Raw genomic sequence first — 18,464 nt, forward strand, 5'->3', positions numbered from 1 at the left:
TACAGAGAGCAGCATATCATCGGCAAATGCTGTGACCTTATGCTGCTTTCCTCCAAATGGAAAACCCTGCAACCTTCCTCGTCCCATACCCGTTGCAGGAGTGGCTCCACATAGATGGCGTAGAGCAACGGGGACAGCGGACAGCCTTGTTTTGTACCTTTATTCAGTGTAATGGAGCGGGAAAGTCCCCCATTCACCATGATCCGAGTTTTCGGCTCGTGGTAATTGGCCTTCACCATTTTTAGGAAGTCACCACTCGGCCCCATCCCCTCCATGGTGCGAAACAGATACGACCACTCCACACGGTCAAAGGCCTTCTCGGCGTCCAAAGAAAGTAGGACTGCGGGAGTGTTCATTTTCTGCTTTTTTTTCCACCAAGTGCGCTACTCGGCGTAGGTTATCTGCCGCCTGCCTACCTCGGATAACCCAGATTTATCTCGGTGGATTAGCTCGGGGAGTAGTCCCTCTAGTCTGTTGGCCAAAATCTTTGTATGCATTTTTGTATCAATGTTAATCAATGCACATGGCCTATATAACGACCTTTCCAATGGGTCCTTATGAGGTTTTAGGATCAGGGTCATTTTAGCCTCCTCCATGGAGGGGGGTTAAACATCCAGTAGATTTGAACGTGTTAAATAATTGGGTCAGATATGGTGTCAGAAAACCAGCGAAAGTTTTGTAAAACATCGCCGTGTACCCATTAGAAGGGAGATTTGATATCACCCGTCTCACCTCCTCTTCCTTAATCTCCTGCTTTAAGACTTCCTGGGATTCCACACTGATTCTGCGTAGGTTAACTTTCCCCAGAAATTCTTCCTGGGATTGGGCCGTAGGGTGTTGTGACATGTAAAGTTTCTCATAGAAAGCTGCCAGGTGTTCCTGGATGTACTCATTATGCGTTATCCTTTCTCCCGCTTCTGACCTAAGCGCCCCCATCACCCTTTTCGCCGCTTATACCCTCAGAAGACGAGCCAGGAGGGTATCCATCTTGTTCGCCTTTGCATAGAATTTTTGCCGCACAAATAGTAAAGCCCCTTCCGCTTTTTTAGTTCGGAGGATTCGGAGCTGCCCCTCAGCCCTCCTATACTCTGAGAGGCTCTATTCAGCGTTATTTCTGCTCTTTGTCGAGCAGTTTCTACTTCCCCCTCCAGCTGCCTCTCCAGTTCTCCCATGTGTCTATCTCTGTTGGCCTTGGCTGCTATGAGCTCCCCTGTAATTGTCGCTTTAAACACATCCCACCTTACACCCTCAGACGTATCCCCCTCTCTTGTTTTCTTCAATGAATTTATTCATTTTCCCTTCTACTTCATCTCTGAGCACCGGATCTCTCATGAGGTCCGCCGAGTACTTACAGCTCCAAATCCCCCTCCTCCTCTCTCCTAGCTCCAAATGCATAGTCACAATTTTATGATCTGCTATCCCTAGGGGGCCTACATTCTCTTCTTCTACCTGTCCCAAAAGGATCGCTGACACCCTAATATAATCTATACTAGATTGAGTCCCATGCACCGCCGAGAGGAACATATAGCCCACCTCATCCCCCCCGTAATTTACGTCGGACATCCCTCAGGCCCAGCCCCCTCATTCTTTCTCGTACGTCTGCCGAGACCACCCTCACCAGGTCCGTACCCCTCTTCCCAGATCTGTCCCGAGCCCCATCCCAAACTACGTCAGTCTCCCATCACGACCACTGGGCCCCTTGCCGTATTGCCTCAGATGTCAAGGAACTGTCTTAAGAACATTTCCTGACCTGTATTTGGAGCATATATAACTGTGATTGTGCATAGAGCCCCCATACATGTGCCCCGCACAATAAGGTATCTGCCCCCCTTGTCCCGGACTATACACTCTTCCCTGAAATTCACTGAGGTTTTAAACGCCAAAGCCACCCCTGCCGTTTTTGTATTCGCTGAAGCCTGAACAATTTGGTCAAAGCCCCTCGCCTCAACCTCTTTTGGCCTTTGTGTAATAAATGCGTTTCCTCAGGCCCAATATATCCAGCCCCTCCATCTTTGTAAACCTCTCCAACTTTTTCCTGCTTCGGGGGGAGTTAGGCCCCCTTACGTTATGGGTTATCCACTTCAATTATCCAATTTAACCCTTAACCCCAGGTGCTCACCCAATCCCAGGACAACCTCTCGTAGAGCCTTTCTTCCTTTGGCCCACTGTCCCCCTTGCCCACCCCTAATCCTCTCACCCTAGTCCTTTTGAACCCTATCACCGCCCTTCTTGATCCATGAAATGTCTCCCAAGCCCCCCCCTTTGCCCGCAACTCCCCCCTGAGCCCCAATTGGGTTTTCCCCCCTCCCCTCATCCCCTTAGGGATCACTTCTTCCCTTACCCGCCCCAAGATGTTTGCCCTTGTCGCTCCTTGCCCTGATGGTTGCTTCTGAGCCCACCACCCCTTTGAAGCCATACCTTGTCATCAGGGATTCGATTCGCTAGCTGTACCCCCCCTCCATTCTGCTTTTTTCCTCTCTCCGCTCTCTCAGGGGGGCCTCTCAAGGCCAGCTTCCTCCTTCTTTTCTCCCTAACCGTAGACCATTCCCAAGCCCTAGACTTCTGGGAATGATCTGCTCCTCGTGATCCCTCCGATCGTACCCTCGGCTCATCCTGGTCCACATCCAATTGCAGCAGGGTCGCCCCTTCTTGCAGAGAAGTTATCCTCTTTTGTACCCCTTGCCAGTCAGAGAGGAGGCCGAAGGGGAAGGTCCATTTGTAATTAATCCCCTTAGCCCTAAGGAATGCTAGGATAGGGCTCATTTGTCGTCTCTTCACCAAGGTGCTACTGGCCAAGTCCTGAAATAGTTCTATTCTGTGGCCGTCATGGCTTAAAGGTTCTCTCTGCCTGGCTGCCCTCACAACTGCCTCTTTTTGTCCATGACTGGCGAAAGCCGCTAGCACATCCCTTGGTCTGGAATTTGCTCCGCTATTGATTCGGCCCACCCTGTGAACCCTATCCAAGTTAACAGATTCCAGAGGGGATTCTTCCAGTAGCCCTGCAAAGATGCTTTGCAACGTTCCCTTCAAGTCTTTATCATGGACTGCTTCTGGTAGCCATTTCACCCGGATGTTGACTCTCCGGGACCTATTCTCCAAATCCTCCATCCTCAGCTCCAAGTTCCTTGTTTCTGTGTCCAGCCTTTCAATCGCTGCACCATTCTCCATGACCTCCTTGCCGACTTCCTGCAGGCCCTTTTCAAGAGTGTCCGTCCTCTCTCCTAATTGGCCCACTTCCTGCTTCATCCCTGCCATGGCTTGGCTAATGTCCGATCTGAGCAGTTGAATTTGCTCTTGAAAGGTTTTGTCCAAATTGTTCTGCAGGGTTAGCATCTCACCATGGAGGTCCTGACGCAACATTGGGGCCAACTGAATGTCCTCAGTTAGGGGGCCTGGACTCCTGCTTTTCTCGTGCGCGTTAGCCTGATCTTCACCCTCTTCTCTATGCTGCCACAACGTCGGCAGGGGACCCGGGATCTCCCTTCCTGCAGACCCCGCTTAGTCTGCCTGCCTTTATTCTTTGAGGACATTATTAACTGAGAAATGTTGAAGTGTCAATCCCCTTCTTCTGTAGCAACGCTATGCCAGTAAGGACCTCAGCGTTCCCCGGTCCGCACCTCCCTCTTTCTTTCTTTTCTTTTATCTGGGACCCTTGCAGTGCCTTCGCCGTGTGCAGCGCCTTCGCCCACGTTTAAGTCCAGTGTGGTCCATATGGGGGGGGTTGTCCCCTCCCCTGCTGTCCCTTCCGTCGTGCCTCAGCGCTGGATCTTGACCCATGCCTTCCAATCCACCACCCCACTCCAGTGGCTGGTTTCAAGTGAGCCCTTCCCTTCCAGTGATACGGGCCTTCTTTACGGGCATTCCACTCTCCTGTTGTGTGGCGGAGGGGGAGTCAACTACTGCTGCTCTCTCACTTTTTCCATGTCGCACCTCTCCCGCGGCCACTTTGCCACCCGCACCCCCAGCACCGACTCAGAGAATCAAGGCCTGCTCCCCGCAGGTACCTGCGCTCCACTTCTATTCCAGTTAGCCGGGCCGAATCAATGAGGACCCGCTCCCTCGGCTCTGTCCTCCTCACCTGTGGTGAGCCGGGGGCCGCGCAACCAAGCCACATGAAATGGCAGGGGGAGCCGCTCCATGTTGCTGTGTCTCCCCCGTCTCCTCGCCCCTCGCGCTTCCCTTAATGCGCCTGGGCGAGGTCTGGTTTGTCCTCCCAGCTGCTCCGGTTACTCGTCCCCCCCCGCTCTCTGAGTCCCTTGCGCTTGCTTAAAAGGGCCTTGTTCCGGCGCCAAGCTCCTCACCCTGTGCCAACCGAGCGGGCCCACCTCTGTCCGGCTGCAGGGCAGCCTTGTCCGGCACACCGCTGATCCTCCTGACAGCTCCGGGGGCAGGGGGTTTACTCTGCCGCTCACGCCAATGGTCTCAGACGTCTCTCCCTCTCCTTGCCGCGATCCGCCGGTCGAGTCCTCCCATGGCTCCTTGAACAGCATGGCTTATTCCGGCCCTTTGCTATGCTGCACCCCTCCTGGGTGTCCTCGGCTTCTGCTGCTACTGCGGGGTTCTCGCCTGATGTCTCCTCCCAGGGCCGGCGGATCTCCCTCTACCGCTCTGTCCCTGCTCACTGGGCGAGGGGCTGCCTCCCCTTCGGGTCACGGTTTCGCCAGGAAGACTCCACCGGACGTGAAGGTACCAGTAGCGGACAGCCGGTCCTCCTCCCCGCGTAGTCTCCTCCAGTGCATGCAGCACGAATGATGCTACAGTCCTCCCAGATGCCACTTTGCACGCCCGTATCGCAATTCCAGCTTTCACCTCCACTTACTGCATCAGATACCACGACGTCCCGGCAAGCTAAACGGGGTGGTGGGGCTGTTTAAAACTGCTGATGGGCTCCGGAGCACTGTCAACACGTCTATCTTGTGTCGGCGGCCATCTTGAAGTCTCAGGAAGAGCTTTTAATACCCAAAACCTTAATGGCCTATTGTCAGTTGCCTGTTCCCCCTTGTAGAGAAAGGGAAGAAACCTCTTATCCATATCTTTGTGGTCGAGCCCCCAGCTATGACCTAAATACACAAATCTCCAATACAACCCTTTTTTCTGATTTACCTTGCTGTAAAATCACTAAGAAGAACTATTTAAATGCCATGTGTCCACTGACACCCATGCACTGCAACTCCCAGAATCGTACTCTACACAAGGAGGATGAAGGAGTTTGTACAAGGTATCAAGAGCTCAAAGCACAACATGCATTCTAGTTGTTTTTCCAAATTACTTGTGCGTGGGACATTTAAAGATTGCAACTGCATTACTGAGTGTGGCGGTGCAATAGAAGACGGTGGCTCGTATACAGAGGCTTGTCAGCGCGAGAAACACATACTGGTGTGGTAGAGCAGAGGAGGCCGCCGAGATTGAAGGAGAAATGCAGTGCACAAACAGGAAGTGCCGTGGAGAAGCTCGTAACAACGTGGGAGTTTCCAGGCGCTTGGCAGTTCGAAGAGGCAGCATTCCCCATACCAGGACCTGAAGGGAAGCAGGCATGTGACTGCAGAGCCATGAAGGATGCCGGAAGGATGTCTGCGCACTCCAGAATGGGAATTGAGTGAAAGAGCCTCACTGCAGAAAGGCAAACTGGACTGCACATGCTGGAGAGAACCGGTGAGTAAAACGGAAGCCTGTGGGGACCCCAGAGCATTCCGGCGACCACTCCAATAACAATTTCCACGTGAGACCATTGCTAAGACTACAAGAAGATTGTTTGAATGCAGAAAAGGCAAAGTACAGTTTCAAACCCCATTGAGCTCCTGATGCATGAGATGCAATTGTTGGGTAAAGGCCGAGCTAACATTATCGCATACATGTATACCAAACCCAGAATACCACATACAATTTTGGTTATGGGGGAATTGTGAAACACATAAGTCTTGGCAAAGGAAAGATACCAGGCAACTGAAACACAAAATAAGAGTATACCAGGCAGTGAAATCACGAGAGGTACCGGCAAGAGAGTACACCAGGCTGTTGGAATTGAATAGGGAATCCTGGCAGGGTAGTATACTAGGCAATTTGCAAAGCTACCATAAATAATAAAGGACAACGGGCCTCATTATGACCCTGCCGGTCCGAAATGAACGTTGGTGGTAAAACCGCTGCCACCATTCGTTCCGGACTGGCCGATTGAGTCCTGCAGGCGGGAGGTGTCACTCCTGCCAGGTCTGACCTGGCGGGTTCAACACCACCCGCCTGCAGGCGGACATGGAAACACCGGCTCTGTCATACACGGAACCGGTGTTTCCATTGTCCCCATCCCCATGGAATCCTATGGGGCTCCATGGTAATGAGGACTTACACAATTCTGCCTCCGGAATTCCTGGTCACCGGGGTCCTAATGCCCTGGTGATTCCGGGAATCAAAGAGGCGGAATGGTAATACGGGTCCGGCAGTAACCTGCTGGTTTTTCCAGCTTGGTTACTGCCGGACTCGTAACGAGGCCCAGTGTTTTCTAAACAGAGAAGAAACTTGTGTTAAAGAAAGACTGTTACAGAACTTGTTGCCTAAACAGGAAACTTGTGAATCAAGGAGACACACAAAGGAACCGTTAGTAAAGCGACAATTGCCATTCTACTTGAGAATCCAGGGGAAGGGGAACAATCTCTGGAACCAAGGTGTTTCACCTTGGAGAACATATTTGTTGGAGCTGTATTTTCAGTTGTGAACACTTTTCTGGCAATATCAGGTTGAAGACATTTCCGGGCATACATTTTATTTAATTTGTATTGTGAGAGTGAGGATAGGTCGTTTTGGACGCAAGGACAGCTTTTCAGTTATTGGCATCCTGACACAGACAGATCCTTAATTCTTGTTTTTTAGGTAGGGAAACTCCTCTTTAGAATAGGGTGAGAGAGGCAATTTCCCAACCCAATTTCATTTAATAAAAGTCTTTAGCCAAAACATGACAACCTTGTGTTCGACACACATTGCTGACTCCTCACAGTTCTCTGAAGAATCGCCCTAGTGGTACATTCCAAACCACCATAATAATTTGGTACTATCACCTATGTGCTTACAGCCAGGATTGTGAGAATACCCACACAGAACAAAACAGGATATTTGTTGTTCCTGACTTTGAAAGATATAAGGCTGCCTATGGAATGTTGGTGGATAGAGTGAGCTGGCAATTTTGGGGGTTTTGCACCATGCTAAAATGTGAACCACAAAACTATGCTTCCCTTCCCTTCTTTTTTTTTTAAACCTGGGAGGTCTTCTGTACATTGGCTGAGTGTGTTACAGAACAGTTTGGTCACAAACACAAAATCTAAGGAATTGAACATTTTCATATTGGAGACAGCACATTTGTAGAGCCTTTTTTTAAGGTTTACAGCGCCTTCTATGAATTTGGTAAATGCTACATTTAAATAAGTATATGGAAATATGGGTCTGAATACTCATTTCGATCAATTGTCAATATTTTATAAACAGATGACATTTATGACCATAGAAATATTGGATCCATCAAAACTCATCTGCATTAGCCAAAGCAGAAGGACTTCAGTTAAGCAAGTTTAGCAGAAAGTAGTTTTTAATGGTTCCTTTTATGCCATGCTTATAGTGAATTATAAATGGCAGCTGACCTTTCTGTTGCATGTGTGTGTATTCGTTTTCAGTTAGTGCATGGCTTGTGGTAAATCCTTTCTGCGTTTGTTTTGCATTTCTTTTACTAGCCACTACTTTTTGAGCAGCACGTGTCCTTTATAAAACATGACTTATGTTATTTTGCTTTGCTTTTTTTCTTTTTCCGCTGCCTTTGCCTATAGAAATCAACCCTGAAGGTAAGTTAGAGATTTTAGAAAAAATGCCAGTGTGCACCAAAATTCGATATACAGTTGCTTTTGAGGAACGTATTTTTATACTATTCGTTATAACCACGCCACTTCCTATTTTAAAACACATTTCAATCATGATGTCTGTGATACCTTTTATAAATACATAGTAAGTATGCGTTTCAAATGACAAGTTGGTCCTGACAGAACGTTTTGTTTTGAGGTGTGGCATAATCATTTGAATTACTGTTCTTACCGTGCTGTCCATCAAAGCATTACAGTTGTTACAAGCACTGGGATAGAATCATTGAATAAGTAGAGATGCATACTTAAAACAATGTGTTAGACATATAAAAGTAAAAACGCACGATACCATCTGTATTCCTTTTGCCATACTGTATATAAGTATGGGTACAACTGGTAGTGATGTGCAATCTCAGAATCTCAGACTATTAAATCTTAGCTAAGGCTATACATGTCTGTTTTTTTTAAAAAAAAAGGTATAAACTATTGCAATGTTTGTGTTACATTCCTTAACCATTACCTCTGTGACATTGGCATGCCACATTTGTGTTTTCTTTGTCATGTGCCTTGAAAAATTAACCAACTTTCCGTCTTAATATGTTTTCAATCACTTATTGACCTAAAACATATGTAGCCACTTTAGCTTAGCTAATAAAGAGACATTAAATATCCTACTGATGGGTCTCAAATTCAGAATATACATTTCACTAAATAGGTACCAGTGTTGTACAAACTGCATAACATTCATGTTGAAAATTGCAGTTTAAAAGGTTTATTTTATGGGGTCCTGCGAGGACCTGTCATTGCTCTTCTCTTCACAATATGCACCTCCTCTCTTGGAAAACTAATTTCCTGCTTTTTCTTCTCATATCCTGTGTTTAGCGATACTACTGTAATTGTCTTCTCCTTCACCCCTGAGCTGTGCACTCACATCCCTCCCGGCTCTCCTTCACTGGATGGTTTTGCATTACTTGATGCTCCCCTGATTTCCAAAGCCCATCCACCCAGGCTCCCAATGGTGGGTTATTTCTGACAGCAACATGACACTCAAACACTTCCTTACCTCCATTATTAAGGCTGCCGGGATTAAATTCCCGAACATCAGTAAAACTTTGTCTCCATTTCACTTTTCACTCTTCCAAAACACACATTGCCATTCTGGTCCTCAGCAGTTTAGATTGCTGCCCCAGCCTCTTCATGGGGCGCTCCCTCTACTTGTTTACTCCTCCCAACAAGGTATCAAACCTTTGTACCGAGACCCTTTATGGTGTTGACTGGCTGGCAGATTAATGCAGGCATGGAGCGGTGGAAAACAACAATATTCTCCCACAAGCCTCGTCCACAATTGCACACTAACTGCGAGTGGGTATCCAAATGAAATCACTCCTTATTAAAATTCGTTATTCTTTTCTTCAAATCCATTCATGGACTAGCCCCCAGCACCTGGCTGAATTTACCTCCTAATAATACTCACCCCCTCACACTCCAAACTCCAATGTTCTCCTTAACCTGATTGACCTGCATCCATCCTGCACATCTTGCTGTTTTTGCAACTTCACCCTCCTAGCTCCCATTCATTGGAACGCCAAACCCCTTAAACCGACATTCTTTGAGACTGGTTCAAGACTGCCCTTACAAAGCAACTTCCCTCTAAGTACGGAGCTCCAAAGCCTTATTGGGCTGTCATCCTCGCACATACGCACATGATCTGCAACAATTGTTGTGACTCATTTGTATATCTGAAAAGGTCATGGTCACACGACAGACTGAAACAAAGTCCGATCTGCCAGATTGAGCTCTATTGTACCCGCTCCGTTCAATTCAAGATGTGCCTTAGTGCTCATTTAAGCTCTGATCCAGGGGCAGATGAACACTGATGAGGCATGACAGAACACATCAATATCTGATTCACAAGTAGAACATAGAGGAGTGTGCTGCTGCACCTGATCAATCCTACTTGAAGATAGAGCTTTTGTGAGCTCTTTTGGAGCTCCTGGTTTGCCATAAACTGATGTGCTAACCTGGAAGGCACAGTCTGTGGCTTGGCGACTTGTGTGGATCGAGCTGCATCTCCCCGCATCGATCGGATTTGCAGTTGCCAGAAGGGGCGTGGCTCCATGCCTTTGTTGTGCTGTGTTGTGCAGCAGAGGGACTGCTTCTGCGAGACTGGAGGTGATAATAGCTGTCGATTCCCGCTGGGACAGGCAGTGGCATCCTTCGTGATCCCTTGAAGTGCTAGGGGAGCTATTGGACAGCGCTTACTGTAGGGGATGTCTAGGCTGTGGTCAGGTGTGGAGGGTCAGCAACCCCTGGTCTGTGCTCCCATTGCTCTCTGTGGGCTGGATTTGAGTGGGCCATAGCCTGGCATGGGGCCCGCTTCCATTGCTAACTTCATGGCCATGTGCCTGAAGAAGAATAAGTGACAGCAACCCCCCTGTCTACACCACTTTGCACATTCTGCCATCTCAATTTATTTATTTGTTTATTATTTATATTTGCATTTGTTACAGTGCGCTGCACCTTTGGGTATCTAGGCGCTAGTTAAATTGTGAGACAAAAATAAAATACAGAGTACAGCGAATGCAAGAAACAAACTAGGAAACACGATGGGAGGGAGGGTTGTCATGGTGTCTTAAAAGTCTTGGTTCAAGGAGCAAGGATGGAGGAGGGGGAGACGGGTATCTGAATGTCTTAGTGAACTAGTTCAGGGGTTCTTTTAGGCAAAAAAACATGTTTTTAGTTTTTTTCTAAAGGTCCAGTAGGTGGGTTCCTTTATCAGGGTGATGGGAAGATTGTTCCAGAACTTGGCAGCCATGACAGGAAAGCCCTCTCCTCCTGCGGACTTTCTGGTGAAGGTGGGCACTATGAGGAGATGGCTGTTTGTGGATCTTTAAGGGGAAAGGGGGGGGGGAGTATTTCTCCACCCGTTGAGATAGGTAGGGGGGGGCAGTGTTCATGATGCACCTGTGTGCGATGGAGAGGGTTTTTAATGTAATCCTTTCACGGATTGGGAGCCAGTGGGTGTCTTTCCTGGTCTTTGTGATGTGGTCGTGTTTGGACAAACCTAAGGCTGCTTGGAGTGCATTGTTTTGGATGGTTTGCAGCTTGCACAAGTTGTGTTCGGAGGTTCCTACAAAGAGAGTGTTACAGTAATCCAATTTGGCTCTGGTGATGGCTTTGGCTATGGTGAGTCAGTTAGTTGTGGTGAGGAATGGCTTGCTGGGGTTCAATCGCTTTGTGGTGTAGGCTTCAGAGGAAACAATGGCGTTGACCTAGCGCGAGAGGTCAACAATGACGTCTATACTGAGCAGCAATCAACAGCAGCTGAGAGAGGATGAGAACACAACAGAACACCGTGTTACCCTCAAGGAAACATGTGATGAACTACAGTAAAGTCATAACAAACTATTGTTACAAATAAATGGTGCAACTGATCATGTGGACAGGCCAATCTCCTGGCGCCCAAAAGTGTACTATATGAGAGTGCTTAAAGTTAGCTTGTTGTTCTTATTTTAGCTTAAGGGGTGTATCTCTAACAAGTTCGGAAGATGAGGGGGCCCGGGGAAGGAGTTTTGTGTTCCACATGGATAGATTAATTAATCAATTTGGTGTTTGCAGGTGGCATTTATGATATTAGGTGTGATGTGGTTGATCTTGACCAGTAATTGGAGTAGGACAATGTACAGAGGTTGGTGATTAAAATATTATTTGGAATGTATGCAGTCTGAATAACCACCAGAATGCTCGCCTGGTCTTAACATATGCTAGAAAGCACACACTCATCATAGTATGCCTCCAGGAAACTCATCTCTGTAGCACAAATGGTAGCACTGTTGCTTGAGGGTGGGTAGGAACCAGATATTTTTCATACTACTCTAATGCAAGGGGTACAGTGATACAGGAGTTCAGCTGTGTGTGTTAGTGGGTTGTAGTGGACCCTGTAGTTGATATGTTTGTGTCTTGGGCTCAATCGTGCAATCCAGATCAAAATGCATAATGTTTACGCTCCAAGTACTTACTCACCAGAGTTTTTTGAGAAAGTGGCAGGCCTTTTAGTCCATGATTTAGATATGAATTAAAAATGCATTGCCGATTTCAATACCAATTGTTACCCAACACTAAATGGGCTTCAGCCGAGAAATAACTCTGCTTTTGAGATTTAACTAATTTCATATCTTTACTTGTTTGATGTCTGGTGCCACCATAGCCCAACTCTTAGAGAGTATACCCTCTATACAGGGGTACCTGACATATCAGCCAGTCCTGATTACAATCTTGTTACATGGGAGGTAGATGTTTGGGCACAGGAGTGTACAATTCTCTGCAGAACCCTCTCTGACCTCAGCCTGGTGATGCTGTCTCTGTTGCCCTAGCTGAGTGGCTAGATTTAGGGACTTCAAGCCACAATCACAAACTGACCCAGTGTTTTGGGATGACATCCTAGCCGCTTTTGTCGAAATATTCTACAAGAATGTGGGTTCAGTTGATACGATCCAGATGGTAGTGGAAGCATTTATGGTTTAGATAAGGTGCATTTGTACAGCAAAAGTGGTAGGGATCCTCCGAGATATACACATCAGACTAAACAAACTTGAAAGTGAACTAAAGGAGCTAAAAACGGAACAGGTCAGTTCCACTTCCCTGATGTTCAAGCTGCTTTAACTGAGACCATTGATTCAGAGATTAAATACCCATATAGACCCCTGATGGCCAGAAAGTTTGGGGAACATGATAGAAAGAGCAGAACCCTGGCATGGATTGTGAATCTGGGAAAAACCTCCCCAATCATTCCTGCTATTGAGACCCCAGCTGGAGAGCAAACTGACTATTTTCTGATCAACTAAGTATTTGATACATGCCATAAACGGTAATGCATGTCCACATCAGTGTTCACATAAGCCTATCTAGACTCCTTTTTACAACAGATGGACCTTGGTTGACTGCTTAACTCACATGACGACACATACTGGCTCTCCTATTTTGAATGGATTGTTTCCTCCCACGTATTTCTCATCTTTGATATTCGATATCCAGCTTCAGCTGCTTCAGGAAAAAAAATTCAGCAGAGGGAGCTGTGCGTTTATGTAGTCGACTCGATGTCCCTCGTGAGCCTCCATCTCGAAAGTGATGTAATTGAAGGTATATATAGCACATGCAGCGCCTGTTGGCTTCAGTTCACTGAGTAAGCTTACACTTCGAGAACTACGGCAAGCTTCTATTGCTCATTTGGGAAAGTGTCTTCGTCTTCTACACCTACTACCCCAAAGAACTGGTTTAAGAAGTGTCAGGACTGTGGTTCCAAGATGTCGATAACTGACCCACATTGGGTATGCTTGTGGTGTCTCAGTGTGGAACACAAGACCACAGCCTGCTCGAAATGCCCGTTGATGACTGGAAAAGTTCTGCAGGAGCGAAAGGAGAAGTTGGCGTTAGGTAGAAACCCCAAGAAATCCCCATCGACTACCCTGGCAAAGAAACCACTTTCGACGATGTGAGAGGCAACTCTGCACGAAGGAAGAAGGTGAAAAGGTCCAGGTCGAGGAGTGGCTCCGACCATTGCTCATCATCGTTGAGGAAGTCGAAGAAGAGGCAACACAGGTTGTCTACTTCGACTTCTTCTTCGGACTCCTCTTCTGCAAGAGCTATATCCTGTCCCATAAAGGCCTCCACTCCTGCCAAATGGGATGCATTTAAGTTAGAAATGCTAAAAATATTTCAGAAACAAAAACCCTCAACAAGCCATGCTCCTACCTGCCCTTCTAAAGCCGGTAAGGAAAGTGCTTGAGCCAAATCTTGCCCTCCCTCGAGCCCGAGATGAAGGCCAGATCCACATCGAGAGCCATCGAAGCCTTGACGCAATGAGAAATCATCGAAGGATCCTTCGAGCCCTAAGTCGAAGAATAAGTCGAGATAGAGGTCATCCACACCATTGAGGCCTTCGATGCCAGCTGTGCCATCAACACCGGCTCCCCATCGACGCTTGTGTAAAGACTGGAGGAGGGGGGTTTCTGTACTCCTGCCCTATATATGGCAGAGTAGAAGCACAGAGCACCCCAGCCAAGATTCTCTATAGGGTAGCAACGGACGAGCAATCAAGGCTTAGCTCTCAAGAGGTGATGCAGACTGGTTCTTAAGTACAGTGTAGTCCCCAAGCCCCCACAAAGGAATGTCCACACACTATGTTAGTGATAAAACAGTTCTTTATATAAATAAGGTTCAAGTTATATAGACAATCACATTAACACACTTTGTGCTCAGGCAATACTATAAATTATTAATATATACAGTCTCTATGTGGTACCACAATTACTCTTGATTCCATTAAAATGCACTAACTGCTGACAGTTTCAAATGACATACAAATCAAAAGCAAATGGAATCAACAATAGACTTGGGAGGAAAAGAAGTTGGTTAAACAATTGGCCGAGTACTGGTCCCCTACCACTAGGCACAGTTCTGTGTGAGGATCCCCCACCTGGGCAACGTGTAAATAAAGTATATTGACAAGCCCAGTCCATATATTGTTTAGCAGAGTCTTATTTCCTTCTATAAATGTTGTACTACCCCAGTGTACCTGGTTTAGCAGAGTTCGACAATGGGTCGTCGACGGATCCTTCTTGAGTGCACTCACTTTAAGGCAGGAGCCACGGATCGTCGAGATCCCTCGAAGAAAAGGTTGAACAATGGGTTGAGGCAGGAGCTTCGGTCCTGCGGTGCTCGTCGACGATCGGTCATGGACGTCCTGCAAAGATGTGGCGTGCGGTGCACCTTGGCAATGATAGTTTGTTGCCGCAAAGCAGATCAATGAAGAATGTAGGCCCAGCCAAAGGGGTTGGGTCGGTGGCGGTTGGCGTTGGTAATAGGGACTCTACCACGGCTGACTTTCGGATCTTCATTGGCGTCTTTGAGGACTTCAGGTGGTGGGAAACCCACCAGTGGATTCTCCTCGGTTCGTCAGTGACCATGACTTTCTCCGGCGGGACAAAGTGGTCGACGGTGATGAGCAAGGGAGTCCTTGATTCAAATGTCTTAGGCAATGGAGCGTTGCAGTTCCCGTCGGCGAGGTTACATCGTTCCTCCGAACCTTGGTAGATGATGATGGACTTCAATGTCCGGGCGCATCTCTTCAGTTTCCTCATCGGTCCCTTTCTCCGGTCAGCAGCCTTACGATGACTGACTTCCAGGGAGCCTTGGTGAAGGTTAGTAGGTGCACAATGTTCCTGCGTAGCTCGAGAAGAGGTCTCCTAGCCAGGTCCTCTCTTGGATCAGTTCTTGGAGACACGCAAGCTTTCGGATTGCATCGAAGGAAAGCAGCAGCAGAGCCGCCTTCCTCCAGCTGGGCTTCAAGGTAAGCATCAAGTTTCGACTTCAGCTTCTGAACAATTCTAGTAAGTGAGAGGTGCCCAGGTATACTGTTCTGTCTCTCATTGACACTGCTGAGCCAGCCCCAGGCAGACAATCATTAAAAATGGCATTCAACAGGCGGGCAATCAGGCTCACAGTGCATTCAGGCCATTCTTCTCCATCCAGACACCCACAACAAGGAATGTGGATTGGGACAAGCACCCAGCCATTCAGCACTCCACATTGCATTCATACCAGTTTCGGGCAGGAGTCTCTCAGTCATTGTGTCACTCACCAGAAACCAGACAACCATAACATGAAATGTATATTGGTCACACACTCCATTCACCCAGGTCCCACCCCAAGGGCTTACTCACAACATACAGTCATTGGGAAGGCTCCAACCAGTCTGGCCTGGACTTCCCCAAGATACCATGTATGGAACTTCCACCCAACAGCCAGTCAGGAGAAGGGACAGAGTTAGGGCTTCCCAGGACTTTGGGAAAACAAGGTAACGGGCAATAGAAAGCAAGAGGCCACAGGGGCCATCTTGTCTCCTCTCAGGAATCAACTGATTCCAATGGCAGGGCCTGGGTATCCCAAAATGGAGGATACTCGGAGCACCTGTCAAATTCAGCTGCTATACCCTGCTGTGGTCCACACACAGGTGCCCAAAAACATACACTAGGGATACAGGGTTGTGCCCCCACCAATGGGTGCCATAAGGGTATCCCAAGGGTCTGTTCACCATGACCAGAAAGAGGAAGAGCTGCACTGCCAGGCGTCCTGCATGGACTCCTGTCCAGAAAATAACACAGAACACACATGATAAAATGAGTACAGGACAAGGATATGGAGGCCCTGTCCCTCCAATGCATTTCCAGCATCACAACATCAGCGCCAGCCTCGCCATCAACACCACTAGCGCCATTGATGCCATTGAAGCCTTCGGTACCATAGAAGTCAAAATCGACTTCAGTAAAAATATAGATGACTCCTCGAGCGTCGAGTTCACATTTTTGAAACCTTCGATGCCCATCCCAGATAAGACTTATACTCCTTTACATAGAAAGGATTATTTCACATCACTAACCTCAATTTATGTGGAAAATGAGCCATCGTATATCGATGCACCATTTGTGCTACAATATGGCACACCAAATGTCCCTGATAATTTAATATCAGAGGAGCCAAGGCTAAAAGATCTATATGACAACTTGCAAACAGCCAGTGGAGTGACACTTCAACAGAGCTAGAATTTGGTAAACCTGAATCACGTGAACATACAGATGCATCATATAGACAGTTGATGTCTAAGGTTGTAGATTACTTGAGATCGAGAAGACGTACCCTCCCCTTCGAGCAGGATGATCCAACAGACATCCTTAATAAGGGTCCGCAAATGGATTCCATTTTACCTTTCCATATTGCACTTCAAAAAAGGGTGCCTGCCAATTGGGAGATGCCGGAGTCGAGTCCGGCAGTAAACAAAATCTTGACAAGAAAATACCACCCATCTAGTAGTGATCCCAACTACTTTTCAAAACCCCCGCCCCAGAAATTCTGGTGGTGCAGGCAGCTACAGCAAACTCAAAACAGGCAGCTTACCCAACCATCCCTCCAGATAAGAGAGTAGATGCATGGGCAAGAAAAGTATTTTTTTGCGGGGAGCATGGCTTTTAAGTGAGCCAACTCCACATGCTTTTACTCACCACTCCGAAATAGGCTGAAGATGCGGAGGAGTGACCTTGGAGATGATGGTGGTAGAAGAATCGATATTCAGCCTTCCAACCCAGCTCACCTGAGTACAAGACTCAGGCTTCCTCAAAGAGGGGCTCTTTTCTACAATGTACCTCTCTGCTGTTTCAGTTGGGACAGACAGAGGTGTCAATTGAATAAAAGAGCGGGGAGAACACACACCGCCAATACCAATGCTGCAAAGGAATACAAAGATATTAGACAGTGTTGATGTTAAGGCAAGTAATCAGAACAGTTGAATTTAATGGGAAACTATCTAGATAAGTATTGGAGTGGAGCTTCCCTGGGGTGGATCTACAAGAAATATAACACAAAATGAGTGGGAATGGTCTAAAGAGCCTTTTAAAGTATCAGTCCCAACTTATATATCGAATTGGTAACAACTAACCTGAATAAGGATATTTTGAGGAAAAGAATCCAGGAAACAGAAGACAACGAAAGGAGAAAATAACAAACAGGAATGTTAGTATAGGGAAGTATCCCTGGACGGCACGAGGGTCGCACTAGTGCCGGGTTGGTGCAGTTTCAGCAGAGCGTTTATATGCACTTGAAGACAAGTTCACAGGATAGTCACTCAATGTCCCAGAATCCAACAGGAGACAAATATCCAAACAAGTTGTGGAGAGAAAATAGTAGCAGAGACGGGATTTGCCAATTAAGTATGTAACTGAGCACACATGCATCCAGAGTAGGTGTAGAAAAGTTCCGGATAGTTGACAGCAAGTCCTCTGCTTTGGTTCCGTGTGCAGAAGGGGCAACCTGGAATGAAGTACCGCAAGAGACAGAAGGGAGCCGGATCCAGTAACGTTCCAAGTCAAAAAACCAGACGAGCACGACAGGAATAAAGGAGGAGACAATCCAATCCAGTAGTCAGGCAAGGGTCAAAACCAGGAGTTCAGATGAGGAATCGTGTGGAGACACGAAGTAGTGACGGATGTAACCGCGTGTAGCTTGTAACGCTAATTAGCAGCAACGAGCCCCTTGAAAGACGGTGGTTTTATAGTCGTAAGGGGGCGTATCTTGCTGTACGTCTTCCACGTACAGGACGTGTCAGCTGACCCGGAGTCCGTCGTAGTTTGTACAGGCACCATGGCAGCCTGCATCTGGTCCACAGAGGAGCTTGTAAAGAAGTCGTATTCTGCAAGGAGGCCCGCGGGGAAGCCCGAAGTGTAACACATGCGCCTTAGCTAAATTTTCATTCACTCTATGGAAATGTATTTCCATGGTGGTTTAACATATTCCCGAGGGGGAGGAATGAAACGGTTTCTTGGATATTGTTAGAGACAGGAAAGAAACCATATCTGAGTCTTTTCGGTCAGGTCTGGATTCTGCTGACAGCATCAGCAGAGCCATGGCAACAAGCACCGTAATACGCAGATTTGCATGGTTGAGGAAGCCTGGATTTGTGCCGGATGTGCAATCCCGACTCCTTTACATGGCTTTTGACGGGTCTCACCTTTTTGGCAGCAAGGCTGAAGAAAGCCTTGAGAAGTTGCAAACCTTGAAGGCAGCAGCAAAATCTTT

The 18,464-nt window shown here is 47.4% G+C and overlaps 1 protein-coding gene across 5 annotated transcripts in view; it reads left to right on the forward strand.

Annotated features, from left to right (window-relative positions):
- Positions 1-18,464, forward strand: part of BBS9 (Bardet-Biedl syndrome 9) — a 3,505,410-nt gene that overhangs the window by 1,551,281 nt on the left and 1,935,665 nt on the right. For 3 of the 5 annotated variants that reach the window (XM_069613236.1, XM_069613239.1, XM_069613238.1), the window contains one exon: positions 7,809-7,823. The exons of the other annotated variants lie outside the window; for them this stretch is intronic. In XM_069613236.1, coding sequence (XP_069469337.1) covers positions 7,809-7,823 — 15 coding nt within the window. The remainder of the gene's footprint in view (positions 1-7,808; positions 7,824-18,464) is intronic. 5 annotated transcript variants of the gene reach the window in all.

The sequence above is a fragment of the Ambystoma mexicanum genome, chromosome 5p, assembly GCF_040938575.1.
Source record: "Ambystoma mexicanum isolate Mex_15411 chromosome 5p, UKY_AmexF1_1, whole genome shotgun sequence".
In the NCBI taxonomy this organism is placed as follows: Eukaryota; Metazoa; Chordata; class Amphibia; order Caudata; family Ambystomatidae; genus Ambystoma; species Ambystoma mexicanum.